The 18,716-nt window shown below is 46.3% G+C and overlaps 1 protein-coding gene and 1 pseudogene across 1 annotated transcript; both read right to left on the bottom strand.

Moving 5' to 3' along the window:
• Positions 1-1,849: 1,849 nt before the first annotated feature.
• On the bottom strand, positions 1,850-16,513 carry LOC146036489 (uncharacterized). Its single transcript, XM_083160477.1, has 4 exons — positions 16,358-16,513; positions 14,581-14,677; positions 3,248-4,361; positions 1,850-1,868 (listed from the first exon to the last, which is right to left on the bottom strand). The coding sequence occupies exons 2-4, from the start codon at positions 14,660-14,662 to the stop codon at positions 1,850-1,852; spliced, it is 1,215 nt and encodes a 404-aa protein (XP_083016603.1). The 5' UTR covers positions 14,663-14,677; positions 16,358-16,513.
• Positions 10,843-10,949, bottom strand: LOC146039962 (U2 spliceosomal RNA; annotated as a pseudogene).
• Positions 16,514-18,716: the final 2,203 nt, after the last annotated feature.

The raw sequence follows: 18,716 nt of genomic DNA, 5'->3' as shown, positions 1-18,716 counted from the left end.
TAGTACTAAGAACATAACCTGCATGTGAAGCATATGCCCCCTATAGGTCGTGAACAAAATTAGAAGTGGATTTAGCTCATTTTATAAAACAACGCTAGTTCCTCTTCAAATCTAGTACTAAGAACATTACCTGCATGTGAAGCATATGCCCCCTATAGGTCGTGAACAAAATTTGAAGAGGATTTAGCTCATTTTATAAAACAACGCTAGTTCCTCTTCAAATCTAGTACTAAGAACATAACCTGCATGTGAAGCATATGCCCCCTATAGGTCGTGAACAAAATTAGAAGTGGATTTAGCTCATTTTATAAAACAACGCTAGTTCCTCTTCAAATCTAGTACTAAGAACATTACCTGCATGTGAAGCATATGCCCCCTATAGGTCGTTAACAAAATTTGAAGTGGATTTAGCTCATTTTTTAAACAACGCTAGTTCCTCTTCGAATCTAGTACTAAGAACATTACCTGCATGTGAAGCATATGCCCCCTATAGGTCGTGAACAAAATTAGAAGAGGATTTAGCTCATTTTATAAAACAACGCTAGTTCCTCTTCAAATCTAGTACTAAGAACATTACCTGCATGTGAAGCATATGCCCCCTATAGGTCGTGAACAAAATTAGAAGAGGATTTAGCTCATTTTATAAAACAACGCTAGTTCCTCTTCAAATCTAGTACTAAGAACATTACCTGCATGTGAAGCATATGCCCCCTATAGGTCGTGAACAAAATTAGAAGAGGATTTAGCTCATTTTATAAAACAACGCTAGTTCCTCTTCAAATCTAGTACTAAGAACATTACCTGCATGTGAAGCATACAGTATGCCCCCTATAGGTCGTGAACAAAATTAGAAGAGGATTTAGCTCATTTTATAAAACAACGCTAGTTCCTCTTCAAATCTAGTACTAAGAACATAACCTGCATGTGAAGCATATGCCCCCTATAGGTCGTGAACAAAATTAGAAGTGGATTTAGCTCATTTTATAAAACAACGCTAGTTCCTCTTCAAATCTAGTACTAAGAACATTACCTGCATGTGAAGCATATGCCCCCTATAGGTCGTGAACAAAATTTGAAGAGGATTTAGCTCATTTTATAAAACAACGCTAGTTCCTCTTCAAATCTAGTACTAAGAACATAACCTGCATGTGAAGCATATGCCCCCTATAGGTCGTGAACAAAATTAGAAGTGGATTTAGCTCATTTTATAAAACAACGCTAGTTCCTCTTCAAATCTAGTACTAAGAACATTACCTGCATGTGAAGCATATGCCCCCTATAGGTCGTGAACAAAATTTGAAGTGGATTTAGCTCATTTTTTAAACAACGCTAGTTCCTCTTCGAATCTAGTACTAAGAACATTACCTGCATGTGAAGCATATGCCCCCTATAGGTCGTGAACAAAATTAGAAGTGGATTTAGCTCATCTAAAGAAAAAACAATAATTCCTCTTCAAATAATGTACCATGAACATTTATAGATTTTGAAAACTGCACTAAAGGCATCCATTTTTTACCTTGCATTCATAAATACATTTTTCAAGTACAAGGACAATCATGTGAGTACTCTCAGGGTGCATGGAGTACACAACACCCAAAATTAGGTTAATTGGAGGCAAAAGTGTATAAATGGTAAAAGTTGACAAAAGTACTGTATGCATCAAAGACCTGGTAGCAGCTTGGCACACAGCTGTGCCAGAGAAGCCCCTTCATGTGCTTCCCAAAAGGAAACCAAACAGCTGAAATCATGTATGGCAAATAAGCTTTAAATTGCATGGTAGAAATTGTTCACTTGAAAATGTGTTTTTCTGTGTTAAAGGGATATTCATTCAGAATATTAAGCATAACCATCATGCACAGTAGCACTGCCTAGACACAAAACATAAATTAAGAGAGATTGCTTTTTTACAAAACCTCCTTTTGTACCTCCTGACCTACATGTTTTATTAATGCATATATACAGTATACAAGATTTATCTCCTGTGGGTATGGAAGTGTACAGGCTTAACTAGGTAAAAGGGCATACACATGTAGAGATGTTTGCTAAGTAATTTTGCTAAGCTATTAAGGGTAGGCAATTTCCTCCAGATCCAGATCATACACATGCAGAGATTTGTGCTAAGCAATTTAGCTTAATAAACAAAAAAAGGCCGGGTAGTAGTTTGGAATGGGATAGGGTGATCATTATCTCTCATTCTGTACACACAGAGAGATTTCCTGTCTTTGCAGATGATAATTTGACTGCATGCACTGACTTAATTAGCAGGTTAGGTCTGTGTTTACTTTCTAAAAGTTAAAAAAGAAAAAAGAAAGCAGCGCTGGTAGAATTAAATATGCATAAAATTTAATGGAAGTATGACACAATAAAAATAATCACATGAACATATAAACATATATTAAAATAATTTAAATGGACCCAAGTTTGAATAGTCACCAATTTTTGGAGAAAGGTAAGTCCTGCTCTGATCTTGGTATAGGGGGTTTTTGGGGAGTCCGTATTAGCCAATGATGGTATCCTGTCGATTTTAGAAAGTGGACTCAACCGATTTTTGATTGAAAAAGCAGGTCTTTATTGTACATAAAGAATGCAAAAAACAGACGATAACAAATATCACACATATACCGTGTCGCAGCACAGCCAAAACACAGTACACATGCAAACAGTATAGTACATATTATAAAATACAGTACAAGATAAACTTACACTATAGACTATACTATGCACTATGCATTCTAACGGTAACATTTACACAACAGTATACAAGACTATGGGTGTGGAGGGTAGGGGGTGAGGGAGGAGGAATCACATGCCCGAAGCTTTATTGACCAGACAGACACATATAAGGGGAGGGCAATAAATAAAAATACAGCAACAAAACAACAGACATTGTGAAGTGAGGGGGAAGGGGCCACGGTCCCAAAGTCTTATAAAACAGTCCAAACAGGGGGAAAGGACCAGAAGAAAAGGGGTTTAGTCCTCTTCTTCCTCAGGGCTATCCTGAATGGAATAGTCTCTGAGCAGGCTGTGAACCAGCCTGCGGCAGTCCTGAACGGACATTCTCTCCCTCCGCAATATGAGACGATTTCTGGCAAACCACAAAGCGTCCTTAACACAGTTTATAAGGCGCCAGGCTTCCTGGGTCGCCCCATACGTGTGGTTGCCCGGGAATAGTCCATACAGTACCGAAAGGTATGAAAGACAGTTCCTGGGCACAGAGTCCTTGAATTCAGTCTCTAGGGCATCCAACAACAACTGTGCGTAGAAGCAGTCCCAGAAGATGTGCATGGAGGTTTCTTCATGCACAAAGCACCAGGGACAATGTCTATACCTACACAAGTTTCGGGAGTGCATGAATGACCGGTGAGGTAAGCCCCCCTGAATGGCCATCCATGACATGTCTTTGTGTCTATTTGTGAGCCTTTTGGAGGCCACATACTCCCAGACAAACTTGGCAGTTGCTGAAGGGAGCCCTGAAATCGGTTCCATGGCGTCTTTGGCTCTGATGAGCTTGTGGACATTTTTAGGTTTCCACAAGTCGGGTTTCAATCCCTCCAGTTGGTGCTCCCTCACAAACTTGGACACATCCAGGTAGAACCATGGAGTAGTCCAGTTGTAAGGGATGGAGCTGTCCCACTTGTCCCATTTAAGGGTCCTCCACATAGGTAGGAGGAAGAAGCGGGACATGGAGTTCCCCGCAAAGCCGGCACAATTGTCAATCAAAGTTCTGCGGATACAGTTACATGCAAAGAAGGCTCTCAGCATAGTTGGAATGTCTGGAATGCCTTTTCCACCTTTGAGGGGATCTTTGTACATAACAATCCGCTTGACTCTGTCCATTTTGGAGCCCCAGATGAAGTGGAAAACAGCCCGTGTGATGGCCTTGCAGATCGCCGCCAGAGGTGGCCAGGCCTGGGCGGTGTACTGAAGAACAGGAAGAATCTCATTCCGCAGCACAAGTGTTTTCCCTTCGATGGTAAGGTCTCTGAGACTCCACAATCCCAGTTTCTGACGCATTGTCGCAAGTCTTTCATCCCAGCACTTCAGGGCCGCTCCATCTCCCCCGAACCAGACACCAAGGATCTTGATGAGGTCTGGTTTTACCGTGAATGGGAATGGAGTGGAGGACGACAGGTGCCACTTTCCGAAGAGCATAGCCTCTGACTTCCCAAGGTTGACCCTTGCTCCTGAAGCACGGCCGAAGTTTTCGCAGGTCTGGACGAGGGCCGTCACCGATCTCTGGTCTGCGCAGAACACAGTGACGTCATCCATGTACAGCGAACACTTGGCCTCTGGGTGGTCTGGACCTGGTGCGGTGATCCCTCTGATCTCTTGATTTTGCCTGATGGATACAGCGAAGAGCTCTATAACACAAACAAAAAGAAGAGGTGAAAGAGGGCAGCCTTGTCTGACCCCAGACAGAATTGAAAAGGGGTCAGTCTTCCAGCCGTTCACCAACACCGAGCTGTAAATGTCAAGGTACATCAGGTTAACATAAGAACAGAATAGCTCACCAAGACCAAATTTACGCAGTACCTTGCCCATCAGCTCATGGGAGACACGGTCAAAGGCCTTTTCCTGATCAAGGCTGATCAGGGCTGTGCACACATTACGGTCTTTCACGTAATGGACCGTGTCTCTGAGGAGGGCAAGGCTGTCTGCGATTCTGCGGCCGGGAATGGCGCAGGTTTGGTCTGGATGAACGATCTGCCCAATGACAGCCTTCAGCCGGTTGGCCAGTACCTTGGCGAGGATTTTGTAGTCCACGTTCAGAAGAGAGATGGGACGCCAATTTTTCAGGTCACATCTCTCCCCCTTACGCTTATACAAGATCGTGATCATTCCTTCCCTCAGCGAAGAAGGCATTTTGCCCTCCACCACCATCTCCTTGTACAGCTCGAGCAAGTCCGGGCCAATGAGATCCCACAGCGCAACATAAAGCTCTGCTGGGAGACCATCACTGCCCGGAGTCCTGCCCTGCCTAAAGGATTTAGTGGACTCAACCGATTTTTGATTGAAAAGGCAAATCTTTATTGTGCATAAAGAAAGCAAAAAACAGACGGTAACATTTAGGCATATATACTGTGTCGCAGCACAGCCAAAACACAGCACACATGCAAGACTGTATAGTACATTTCATGAAATACAGCATAAGAAATCAAATACCGTAAGACATGTTATGCACTATGCATTCTAACCTTAAACAATCATTGACTATGGATAAGACTATGGGTGGAGGGGAGGGGGGTGAGGGAGGGGGAGTCACATTGCCCGAAGCTTTATTGACCAGACAGACACATATAAGGGGAGGGCAATAAATAGACAGGACATCAATAAAACAACAGACATCGTGAAATGGGGGAGCGGGGCCACGTCACAGTTCTTATCACTCAGTTCAATGGGGAAAGGGCCAGAAGAAGGGGGGGGTTAGTCCTCTTCTTCCTCAGGGCTATCCCGGATGGAGTAGTCTCTGAGCAGGCTGTGGATCAGCCTGCGGCAGTCCTGCACGGACATCCTCTCCCTCCTCAAAATGAGGCGATTCCTGGCAAACCACACAGCGTCCTTAAAACAGTTTATAAGGCGCCAGGCCTCCTGGGTCGCCCCAACAGTGTGTGTGCCGGGGAACAGTCCGTAAAGCACCGAATGGTACGATAGGTGGCTCCTGGGCACACAGTCCTTAAACTCAGTCTCTAGGGCATCCAGCAGCAACTGGGCATAGGTGCAGTCCCAGAAGAGGTGCATAGATGTTTCCTCGCGAACGAGGCACCAGGGACAATGTCTGTACCTACACAAGTTTCGGGAGTGCATGAATGACCGGTGAGGCAAACCCCCCTGGATGGCCATCCATGACAAGTCTTTATGTCTATTACTCAGTCTCTTGGATGCCACATACTCCCAGACAAACTTAACAGTTGCCGCCGGGAGCCCTGGGATCGATTCCATAGTGTCTTTGGCTCTGATGAGCTTGTGGACAGTTTTTGGCTTCCACAAGTCGGGTTTCAATCCTTCCAGTTGGTGTTCCCTCACAAACTTGGACACGTCCAGGTAAAACCACGGAGTGGTCCAGTTGTAAGGGATGGAGCTGTCCCACTTGTCCCATTTAAGGGTCCTCCACAAAGGCAGGAGGAAGAAGCGGGACATAGAGTTCCCCGCAGAGCCGGCACAATTGTCAATCAAAGTTCTGCGGATGCAAGTACATACAAAGAAGGCTCTCAGCATAGTTGGAATGTCTGGAATGCCTTTGCCACCTTTGAGGGGATCCTTGTACATAATGCTCCGCTTCACTCTGTCCATTTTGGAGCCCCAGATGAAGTGGAAAGTGGCCCGGGTAATGGCCTTGCAGACCGCAGTTGGCGGCGGCCAGGCCTGGGCTGTGTACTGCAGGACGGGAAGAATCTCGTTCCGCAGCACAAGGGCTTTCCCTTCGATGGAAAGGTCTCTGAGGCTCCACAGTCCAATTTTCTGTCTCACTGTAGCAAGTTTCTCATCCCAGCACTTCCGGGCGGCTCCATCATCGCCGAACCAGACACCCAGAATTTTGATGAGGTCCGGTTTGACGGTAAATGGGAAAGGAGCCGAGGATGACAGGTGCCAGTTTCCGAAGAGCATGGCCTCTGACTTCCCGCAGTTGACTTTTGCCCCCGAAGCACGGCCGAAGTCCTCACAGGTCTGGACGAGTGCTGCCACCGAGCGTTGATCCGCGCAGAAGACAGTGACGTCGTCCATGTACAGCGAGCACTTGGCCACTGGGTGGTCTGGACCTGGTGCGGTGATCCCTCTAATCTCTGGATTCTGTCTGATGGATAGGGCCAGGAGCTCTATAACGCAAACAAAAAGAAGAGGTGAAAGAGGGCAGCCTTGTCTGACCCCAGAGAGGACAGGGAAGGGGTCAGTCTTCCAGCCGTTCACCAACACCGTGCTGTGGATATCAAGGTACATAAGGTTAACATACGAACAAAACAATTCACCAAGACCAAATTTTCGCAGCACCTTACCCATCAGCTCATGAGAGACACGGTCAAAGGCCTTTTCCTGATCAAGACTGATCAGGGCCGTGCGCACATTACGATCTTTCACGTAATGGACCGTGTCCCTGAGGAGGGCAAGGCTGTCTGCGATCCTGCGGCCTGGGATACCACAGGTCTGATCCGGATGAACAATCTGTCCGATGACAGCCTTCAGCCTGTTGGCCAGTACCTTGGCGAGGATCTTGTAGTCCACGTTCAGAAGAGAGATGGGCCTCCAATTTTTCAGCTCACATCTCTCCCCCTTCCGCTTATACAAGATCGTGATCATCCCTTCCCTCAGCGAAGGAGGCATTTTCCCCTCCACCACCATCTCCTCATACAGCTCGAGCAGGTCCGGGCCGATTAGATCCCACAGCGCTACATAGAGCTCAGCTGGGAGACCATCGTTACCTGGAGTCCTGCCTTGCCTAAAGGATTTGGTGGCAGAGAATACCTCCTCCAGCGTCAGGGGAGCGTCCAGCGCCGATCTGCCTGCAGGATCAATAGGGTTAGTGATACCTGACAGGAACTTGTCGGCCATGTCGTTGTCAGTCGTCTTAGGGGAGTAGAGGTCGCTGTAGTAGTCGCGGACGACCTTCATCACGCCCTCCTTCCCCTGTCTGGGAATGCCATTCTCATCTCGCAGCTCGGTCAGGGGCGTGTGGCCAGAGTGGAGTTTCCTGAAAAAGAATGAAGAACACTTCTCACCCTTCTCCAGATTCTCCACCTTGGAACGGAAGACGATACGTCTGGACTCCTCCTCAAAGTGCCTTTTCAGGCTCTTTTTGGTCTCATCCAGGTCGTCCTTCACGTCCCAGCCGCACCGCTGGAGGTCCACCAGGGACTGGAGCTCACGCTGCAGATTTCTGAGGTTCCTCTTACGGTCGCATGCCTGGATACGCCCCTTGACCTGAAAGAAACTGCGGATGTTAGATTTGGCATATTCCCACCAGTCAGACATGCAGTCAAAATAACATTTGTCATTTTTCCATGTGATGTAGGCATCCTTAAGTTCAGCCAATACCTCCTCCTTTTCCAGCAGTGCACAGTTCAACTTCCAGGAGCCTGGGCCAGATGGAAAACCATGGCCCAGGATACCTTGGAAGAGAATGGCCCTGTGGTCAGAGAAGAAGCAGGGAACCATAGAATGCCTAACCTGCTGCACTGCCCGGGAGGTGAACACGAAGTCAATGCGGGAACGCACAGAGCCATCGGGGCGGCTCCACGTGAAATTCACGGAGCCTCCCCCCATGGAGCCCACAGCGTCCCGCAGTGACGCTTCGGCCACCATTTCCCGGAGCAGATTGGACGTAATGTCCAGCTTCGCAGAGTTGCAGGTGCTTCGTCCATCCCCTTCGATCGGGCAGTTGAAGTCTCCAGCCATCACTACAGCCCTGGTGGTGGCGAGCTGGGTCCGCAGGGTCTGGAATAATTCCAAACGCTCATTCTTGATAGGTGAAGCGTACACGCAGATAAGCCTGATAGGCTCACCTGCCCAGGAGCCGTCTACGACAAGTAACCTGCCGCAGACAAGCTCCTGAACAGAATCCAGCGTGAAGAGGCTCCCCCTGATCAGAATAGCTACCCCTGCAGACTTACACTCACCTCCACCGGACCAGTAGGACGGGCCATGGGACCACTGCCGGGCCAGGTGCTTGTATGACCTGGAGAAAGGGAGAGAGCATTCCTGCAACATGTAAACATCACATTTCTGATAGTCAAGGAAAGTAAAAACAGACTGTCTCCTAGCCTTATCCTTAATGCTCCTCACATTAATGGTAAGAATATTAAAAGCTACCATCTGTTAAGAGAAAGGGCAGGTTAGGTTACGATACGTTTACGTTACCACTCCCATCAGGGGGCGCAGCGTCCGGCTCTGCAGCTGGATCTCCTTCATGGGTTGGTTCCGTAATGCCAAGCAGCTGGTCGATGTCGCTGTCGCAGACGAGTTCAGTCGCCCCAAACTCGTCGTAACATTCCACCAAGGCCGCCATCTCCTCCTCGAGGGAGGGGGGGGGCTGGGGTGGTTCCACCAACTCAACTGCTGCCTTTTTGGAAGTTTCCGGGTCGGCAGCTGGGCTCTCCAACACCTTCCTCTTCCGTCTCAGCGTAGTCGGACCTGCGGGGGCAAGGGGTGGAAACTCCTCCTCGGAGAGGGGAGGGGCAGAGGGGGTGGAGGGAAGAGGGGTGGGTTGGGCAAGAGGTCGGGAGGGTGAGGGAGGGGGGTGGGCAGCAGTGGAGGGGGGTGCTGTCACAGAGGGAGGTAGGGGAGGAGGGGTGGGGATGACAGGGGCAGGGGAGGGTTTCTTACCACCTTGTTTCTGCAGCTTCGGCTTTGGCTGCTTCTGTACCGGCTGGGGAGGCACCATGGGGGTAACTCCCTTCACTGCTGCGGCGTAGGACCTCGCTCTGTCAGGGCATGCCTTGTAGAGGTGGTCTCCTTTGCCGCACAGGTTGCAGACGAGCTTCGTGGGGCAGTCCTTTGTCTCGTGGCCGGCCACGTGACAGAACTTGCATGCCGAGACCTTGCACTCTCTTCCCACGTGGTCTTTCCCACTGCACTTTCGACAGGTGCGTGGTTGATCCGCGTAGTAGATGAGTCCAGCGGTTCCCCCCAGGGAGAAGCACTGTTTGAGGTGCTTGACTCCGTCTGGGCACGAAGTGTCCTTGTGGAGCCTGACCACCACCGACCACTTTCCGTCCCAGAGCCCGTTGCTCAGCAGGACCCTTGTGGGGTCCCTGATGACCGTGCAGGATCTGCTCAGGAACGTGACGATGTCTTTGGCAGGCACATGTGGACTTCGCATTGAAACCATCAACCGCCTCTCCTCCCTTTGAATAGGGCAGTTGCCCACAAAGCGAGAGAGAGGGGAATCAGGCTTCGCCGCTTTCACCGCCTCCCAATACCTCTTGCAGATGGCAATGGTGGCGAAGGTGACATAAAAGATCCCCTTGATGAAGGTCTGGGTGCTGAGGACTTCGGGGGCCGAGAATCCTTGGTCCAGGACCATCATCTTGCCGAATTGCACCAGCGAAAGGTCCGGCACCCGTCCGTCCACCTCCTTCAGCTTCATCACCACGGTTTGCCTCATCCAGGGTTCCAGGGCTGGGGTAGCCTTGGAGCCATCCCTGGCGGGCACCGCTGGTGGTGTCCCTGAAGGGGGGCAGGAGCTGGGGCCAGCCACATTTGCTGGGGTTTCGGCCGGGGACTTGCCCTTCTTCCCGGCGAGGGGGGCTGGAGCGGAGGCTGTGGCCATCCTTCCGGCTTCTCGGGGCAAAAAGGGTCTTTTCCGGGACCCCGGCAGGAGGGGAAGGAGGAGATCTCTTCAGAGGGCAGAGCAACCCAAGTCTAACCCTCCAAGGTGGCTAGAGAGCGATGCACGGCTTCAGAGGGCAGAGCAAAGCAAGTCTAACCCTCCACAGAGGCTGGGGAGCGTTGCAGAGCTTCGGAGGGCAGAGCAGAAAGTCTGACCCTCGGCGGCGGCTCCGGAGCGGTGGAGGCTTCAGAGGGCAGAGCAGAAAAGTCTGACCCTCCTAGGCAGCTCGGGAGTGCTGCAAGGCTTCGAGAGGGCAGAGCAAACAAGTCTGCCTCTCCCAGGTGGCTAGGGTGCGTTGATCTCCCTCCTCAGGCGAAATCCTCTTCTCCTCGCAGTCGGGGGCGGAGCTTCTTCCTCGGCGTCGAGAGGCGGAGGGGTCGGCAGTCGCTTCGGAGGGCAGAGCAGACAAGTCTGACCCTCAGTCTTCTTCGCCGGCTTCTCCCTCTTCAGCGATGTCTTCTCCTCCTCGCAGTCTCGACGTCTTCGCTCTTTCGCTCTCTCGGCCAGCAGCGGTAGCCCTGAGAAGGACCGTTGTCGGTCCAAGAAACAAGGAGCAGAGCTGCCTCTCAGAGTAAACTGATAAGAACAGATACTACACTTGATCTTAGCCAAAAGGCCGAGAAGCGATTTTTTGGCTAGCCACTAGGTTTTATGTATAATTTACTTTAAACATATAGTTTATATTTGTAATGATGCTGCTATTGTCTCCGAGTAAGTTTTTAACCATTTGTGTACATATTCTTGATTTAATTGACCAATTATGCAAATGATACATGCAGGAAGTTAGGTATAAAAATGGAACCCATAGGCAAGGGGATACACCTTGACAAAGCAGTGAGAACACTGCGAAACGCGTTGGTGCTTGCCCAGTGGACCCAACTCTGTTCCCCAGGAGTCACCTACAAACATCTAAGGACTCGCTCCACCTGCTTACTTCATCTGATCGTCTTTTCTCTCATCATCTCAGGAAGTCTCTTGCCATCAAAAAATTGGATACCTGTCACTCGCAGCAGTGAGGACTCCCGATTGGGCTAATTTCCAACTGTGCCATCGGTTGAGTCCACTTTCTAAAATCTACAGGATTCCATCATTGGCTAATACGGACTCCCCAAAAACCCCCTATACCAAGATCAGAGCAGGACTTACCTTTCTCCAAAAATTGGTGACTATTCAAACTTGGGTCCATTTAAATTATTTTAATATATGTTTATATGTTCATGTGATTATTTTTATTGTGTTATACTTCCATTAAATTTTATGCATATTTAATTCTACTAGCGCTGCTTTCTTTTTTAACTTTTATTCATTTGGGAACTGACTACTCCCTTCAAGCAGCAGCTTATTGACAAAACTCACTCTGGTACAAGCGCTCTTCACTAACCTCGGTTAGTCTTCTTTCTCTGTGTTTACTTTCTAAGCTATCTAAATGAAAAATGATGGAAAATGATTGACAGGAATGTAGTATTTGGTAGGGCGATACCTGGTGTTTCTGGGGGCTGGCTTTAAAAAATCAAGGCATGTCATCAGTTTTATTGGAGAGCCTGTGTACTCCATAGAGGACTGTATGTATGCAGTGACTGCTCAGTTTTCACATGTTGCAGCCAAGAAAAATTGTGTCGATGTTGCTTGAAAAATCGGCAATTGCACATGTACAAGAAAAATTTTAATTTAGCTATCTCAATGAGGCAATAGGCATTTTTAAAGTCAGCTGAATGGCTCCAAAGTGTGTACCCAAGTTTACACTGAGTAGACTTGGGGACTTATTTTGGTTCATTCCTTCTGACAAAATCCTTCTTAGATGGGCAAAACCATGTGCACTGCAGGTGGGGCAGATGTTACTTGTGCAGAGAGAATTAGATTTGGGTGGGGTTTTGCTTCAAAGTGAGATCTATATTGCAGTGTAAAAATAAAGCAGTCAGTATTTTCCCTGCACAGAAACAAAATTACTCACCCAAATCTAACTCACTCTGCACAAGTTACATCTTCATAGTTTTTGTCTTTTTCACCAAAAAAGTAAAACTTCAGGCCTCTTGCCAGAACAGAAGATGTTGACTCAGATCAAAAAGATTTTGCACGTTTCTTATTCAGGTCAAGTCACAACTTTCCCACAATAGCTGATTTTGAATTTCTCAATTTTGTTTTTTTCCCTCCGCCCTAATCCACAGGTTGCCTGGAAAACATGCACCGTTGGTAGATCTTGAGGACAGGTTTGGCCACCCCTAATCTAGATGGAGAAGTACTATTAAACAATTTAACCAATCATAGATTGTTTACCTTTGTTTCACATGGTTCTGAAGATTTAGAATCTTCAATTTCTTGTCCAGTGTTACTATATCCGATAATGGTGCATCACTGTTAAAATCCATATCTCTAAATAGAATTGATACATTAAATATACCAATGATTATATATAAAAGGTTAAAAAAAATAAGAAAGAAAAGATCACATCAGACCAAGTCCAGCTGCTTGGTTGACCTCGAGCACCGGGTGCCGGACGGGTTCCCGTCAGTCGGGATCCCGACAGTCATTTACCCGACGTCGGGATCCCAACTGTCAAAATGCCGACAGCCGGGTGCCCGACGGACACCCGCTATTTTCCCTCGTGGGGGTCCACGACCCCCATAGAGGGAGAATAGAATAGGCAGCGTGGCCAGCGCAGCGAGCCCGCAAGGGGCTTTTTTGCGCTCGCCATGCTGTCTGACTCCGGGCAGTCGGGATCCCGACTGTCGGAGTCCCATACCACACCCTCGAGCACCATGCCAGTCCAAAAATATATAAAAATTTGTGAAGCACTCATCAGTCTCAAACTTGCCCTTAAAAAAATGTGTTTATTCACACCTTTATAAACCGGTACATAGGTAAAAGTCAACGTTTCCATCATCTCTGGACCATCAGCCAAAGTGATTCTCCATAAGCATCATTGCACTACTTCAAAAAATACATGCAGCGCTACCTAAAGAAAGGCATTTACTGCTGTTGTGTTCATATGTACAGTATACCAATCCCACATTCAAAAAAGGCACCAAAACTTAGTGTATTTCGGCAAGTCATGCCAGAACACATAAGCATAACACGTTAGTAATAAGTAGAGACGGGATTATATGCATTTGCAAATATTGCCCATTCTCACTGGTTATTGGATATTTTAACTAAAATCTGGTGCATATTTTAGGCCCTGCCCCCTTTCCACACGCGAGTCACAGCACTGCTTTTCCCTGCTGCTGCTGGCCAGGTAGTGGTAGAGTGTGCAGGCTGGGGCAATATGTGCACAGTGTGGGGGACCTTGGATTTACCTATGTCTGACACTGTTCTAGGAAATGCCAGGTCACAGTGAGTATGCGGCACAGGGAGGAAGCCTTCCACTGCGCCGACCTCACACGCTATGCTGACAGTTGATCCATCGGCGCTGGAGATGAGGGTCCATGTAGTTGATGCAAGTAGAGCTTTGGACGCTGCAGTCTGCTGTAGCAGCCAGGAAGATAAAAAAAATCCTGTTTACAGCACTAGACATCTGCAGATGCTGTGGGACTATTTTCGATGTATATTTGCAAATAATTGTATACTGATTTTTAAACAAATAAGTTAAAAATTACTTTTTTTTATAATTTTATGTAGCATATTTTAACACTTTTCATGCATATTTTAAGTATTTTTCATGCATATTTCAAGCTTTTTATGTTGCATATAATCCTGTCTCTAGTAATAAGCATTATCCTTTGAAAAGTATCCAAAAATAATTGACTTGCCAGGAGCCAATTGCAGAAGGTCATTAAGTCAAGAAAAAAGTCTAATCTTTAGAGCAGGGGTGGGCAATTAGAAGCCCTCCAGCTGTTGTGCTGTTTGGCCATGCTGAAACTGGTGCAAGGCATGCAGGGATGTGTAGTTCATCAACAGCTGGAGGGCTGCTTATTGCCCACCCCTGCTTTAGAGTCTGCAGCAGAGGTTCTACTTGGTGGGTAATAGACCCGTCAAGATGTTGACATGACTCCTGAATTAGAATAAAACATGTACTTTCTAAAATAATCTAAACCCCCCTTTTTTATACTGTTCATTTTAACTTTGTTTTGGAAAGAGTTTATGCCGTATTCTTTTTTGCCATTCTCTCGACTTGTCCGGTAGATGAAGCACAAGTTTTTGACAGATGGTAAGGGTTCTCAAGTCTACAAAACAAACTGAACAGTGTGATACTTTTCCCAAAAAATAAATAAATCACTATTTTACTAAAAATGTCATGCCCTTTAAAAAAAAAAAAAACTCACCTTCGCAAAAAATGTATGTTGACCAAGTATGAAGCAGACAAAGATAATCCAAAGTATTGGCATGTAACAGACTGCCGAGCATCCTAACAAGGTATATCTAGCATCAATAAATTAGAGAAGACAAAAGCTGAGAATGAGTGGCTAATACTTTAAACACACTTGTATACATACTGTTAATAGGAAATTTACCATATGAGTTAATGTGTATGGTAAACATCAATTTAGGGGAAAAAGGTTTATGTAGATAAATTATTGAATAATTCAAGTAGAATTGGTAATAAATAACAAAATATATTTTTAACAAAAGGATGAGACAGGAGAAAAAAATTTGTCTACAAATAATGGAAATAGAAATAGTTGTAAAGGTACAAAAATGGTAAGTACAAACATAACCGACCGTGTACGTAAAATGACTTTGTAAGGGTATGTAAACAATATATATTACATAAGGTGCCCATACAATGTTGCATCTCATCACTTCTCGGTTTTGCGATGAGAAGATATATTACAAAAAGTATGTGCAGAACATTCTTTTTGTAAGAGATCTCATCACAAAACAGATATGCGATATTGGATACAATAATAGTAACGTGTCTGGACAGCTATAGACACTAACCTCACATTCGCAAGTTAATTACAATCTATTTTGGAATAGGTAATTTATGGGCCTCTATTAGAGAAATTAAATTGTTTCTGTAATAGACACCTATTAATGTTTATTGCGGAGCGAAAACAATGTTTACACACCACAATTTACTTGTCTGGTATACAAAAAAAAAAGGCAAAAGGGTAGCTCTAAGTTTACAAATATCAATTGTTGAGGTCAAGTGGTTTCATAAGTTTGACAGAAGTACAAATCAAGTAAACTGTGGTCAATCATTGTTAGCCTTAATGCATGTAATTTTAGGGTGCCTTGAGTAAGGAGTTTGGCAAACTCTGAGAAACTATTTCAGTCATTGATATACTTGCCTAATCTCAAAGGTGGGGAAGCAATAAGGCAAATGTCAACAATGTACAGTGATGTTGGTGCTGCAAAAATGCCGCAATCATGTGGTGCAGAAAAACAATGATTGACCATACATTTTTAAAGTGTATGGATAAGATGAGATTGGCACTGCGATAAAGACAGTGTATCTGTACACATCTGTGTAATGTGTGGTGGTACATAAATAATGTTAAAAGTATGCTTTGAAAAATCAAGTGATTTCTAAACTTACTTCTCCGGTTCTTCACCTGTACGCAGATGAAAGCTTTCAACAGTATATTGTCAATTCATCTTGAAAACACTACATTTAGGGGGGTATGCAATCGCCGTCGAGCATCTCCCCTACGGGAGATCTTCGACGGGCCCTATTCAATGCTGTCTTCCCAAACAGCATTGAACAGGGTTTCCCGGCAGAACGAGCCCGACATCACTAGCTGTCGGGCTCATTCTGCTGACCGAGAACGGGACTGGGTCACGGCGGGCGAGCAAGCTCGCCTGCCGTGACCTGAAGATTGAATACCCCCCTTAGTGTCTATATGAACATTGATTCAAAATATTTAACGACAATGATAATACAAATGCCCCAGTTTATGTGTGCAGATTACTATACGGTCTGTTCTCAATCACCAATGAAACATCCAAGGATGCCCTCTGTTTTCCATAATATTTGCTCTTAAAGGATACCTGTCACCCCCTTTTACTACCCCCAACTAACCCCTAGGCTATGTAGTATAGGTCTATGTAAGCTGTGCTGTGTTTTTTTTTTTTTTTTTTAAGCGCTATTTTACTCACTAGAACGGCTTGAAATCCTTCCAGCGTCCCCTGTATCCAAGGGGAGCTGAGTCCGTTGCTAGGGATCGAGTCAAATTCTTCAAAAACGTCCCTCCCCCTGTGTGCTAAGCATCACGGCCCTGTGATGCTTTCTCAGCCCCCTTCCTCCTTCTCCCCCTCCCCTTTGCTGAGATCTCGCAGCTGCGCGCAAGTTTCCCTGAAGCCGTCCTGGCAATCTCCATAGTCCCACCCTCCGATGTCATCAGGCCGCGCACCTGTGTGATTCCAGACAGTACAATCAGTACACGCCGCACTCACCGATCAGCGAGGGATGACAGGAAACAGGCAGCAGCAGCGACGAGTCTTCCTTCTGTCTTCTCTCCGCGGCGTGTACTGATTGTACTGTCTGGAATCACACAGGTGCGCGGCCTGATGACATCGGAGGGTGGTACTATGGAGATTGCCAGGACGGCTTCAGGGAAACTTGCGCGCAGCTGCGAGATCTCAGCAAAGGGGAGGGGGAGAAGGAGGAAGTAAAGGGGGCTGAGAAAGCATCACAGGGGAGTGTCCGTTAGCCCACATTGGGACGGACATCTCCAGATTATGCTAATGAAGGCAACAGCGCGAATGGATGATACACGGTAATGAAAAGGTTTTTTTTAGTTTGAAAAGCGGATTCTGCGTTGCTGTACTCTGTACTAGTAGACATGGGGGTTAGTTTGGGGTCCTTGATGGGGGTGACAGGAACCCTTTAAGTCAATTACTATGCACATACCATGAAATTAGGGTACAGAGTGGACGATCACAATATATAATTTCGCTATTTGCAGATAATCTTAACATTGAAAAAAAAAAAAAAAAACCCTTTACTTCAATGATTTTATGAGTTCTCTTCAGTCATTTCTCTGGCTATAAAATCACTCTTAATCTTACTCCCCTCCCTCTGTGATTTATGTCAGTGCAAAATGGTCCTACCCGGGACAAAGTCAAGGGTCAATGACCTTGCTACTCAGAAGGGTCAGTGACAGACCTGGGAATTTTCAAAACTCAAAAGAACTTGCAATTTTGAGGGTTTCGTTGGAAAAGGTGTATCAATTATTTAAAAATTATCAATTGTGTAAGCTTTTTTAACTAAATTATGAAAAGTAAACAAAATAAGTGTTTATGTCAAGCAAGGACCAAATGTGAAATGATGAATCAACGATATTGACACACTGTTTGAGTAGTATAGTAATGTATCAGTACAAACAAAGTCATAAATTAAAAGAAAATGAAACAAATACTTATAAATATTTTATTTTACAGCAAATTACTACTCTTATACATAAAGCAAATTATGATGGCATCACATACATAAAAAAAAGTATAATACAAAATTTGAATAACGAATTATGGTAACAAAAATAGTACTGTATATATTTAATATTAACCCCTTCCCGACATTTGACGTATATATACGTCATGGCCGGGATGTACTTCCCGACACATGACGTATATATACGTCATGACTTTAAACTGTCACCGCGTCTATAGACGCGGTGACAGTTTAAACATGTCTGCTGTCCCTGACAGCAGACATGTCCCTGCATGCCCAGGGGGGGCGGCGATGCCTCCCCCCCGTCGGCGATCGCTGTGATTGGCTGTTCAATGAGAACAGCCAATCGCAGCGTTTTCCTGTGTTACCGGCGAATCAGACGCTCGGTAACACAGGGATCAATCACCGCCGGGTGTGAGGGGGCGTGAGGGGGTCACCGGTGATGACCACACCTCACCCCACCTGCCCCCAAGGCTGTGATTGGTCCGTCGGTCCGACGGACCAATCACAGCCATGGCGCGTGATTTAAACTAACGGTGACTGCGCTGCAGACGCCATTCCGGTCTGGAATTGCGTGCAGAGCGGTCACCGTGCCAATCTGTCGTGATATACTGACCTGATCCTTGCCTGATACTTACCTGATCACCGCTGGTAGCGTGCTGCCAGCAGCTGGATGCTTACTGGATCTTGTGACTTCCTGTGTGCTGCTGCTGCAGTGTCATAGAGTGACAGATAGTGAGAGATAGTGACAGAGAGTGCTATATTTTGTGTCTGCTGCCCCCCCTTTTGTGCTGATCAGTATATCTGTGCTGATCAGCAACTTTTTGGGGGTGCAGGGGTTTTTTTTTGTATATACCTGTCAGTTGCACCAAAGGTTGTGCTGCCTGTGCAACTGACTGCTGCCCCCCCTTTTGTGCTGATCAGTATAATTAACTGATCAGCAACTTTTTGGGGGTCCAGGGTTTTTTTTTTTATATATACCCTGTCAGGTTGCACCCACAGTTGTGTGCCTGCTGCCCCTCACTGCTAATCAGTGTTGCATCACTGCATCACTGATCTGCAGGT

The sequence above is a fragment of the Crinia signifera genome, chromosome 9, assembly GCF_055691185.1.
Source record: "Crinia signifera chromosome 9, ASM5569118v1, whole genome shotgun sequence".
Classification (NCBI taxonomy): Eukaryota; Metazoa; Chordata; class Amphibia; order Anura; family Myobatrachidae; genus Crinia; species Crinia signifera.
The sequence above is the reverse complement of the archived record's forward strand: the minus strand, read 5'-3'. Positions and strand labels throughout refer to the sequence as shown.

Coding starts and splice junctions, on each gene's coding strand:
- LOC146036489 (XM_083160477.1), bottom strand. CDS start 14,662: ATGCTCGGCAGTCTGTTACATGCCAATACTTTGGATTATCTTTGTCTG. Junction 4,362..14,580: donor AACATACATTTTTTGCGAAG/GTGAGTTTTTTT, acceptor TTTGTGTTATAG/AGCTCTTCGCTGTATCCATC.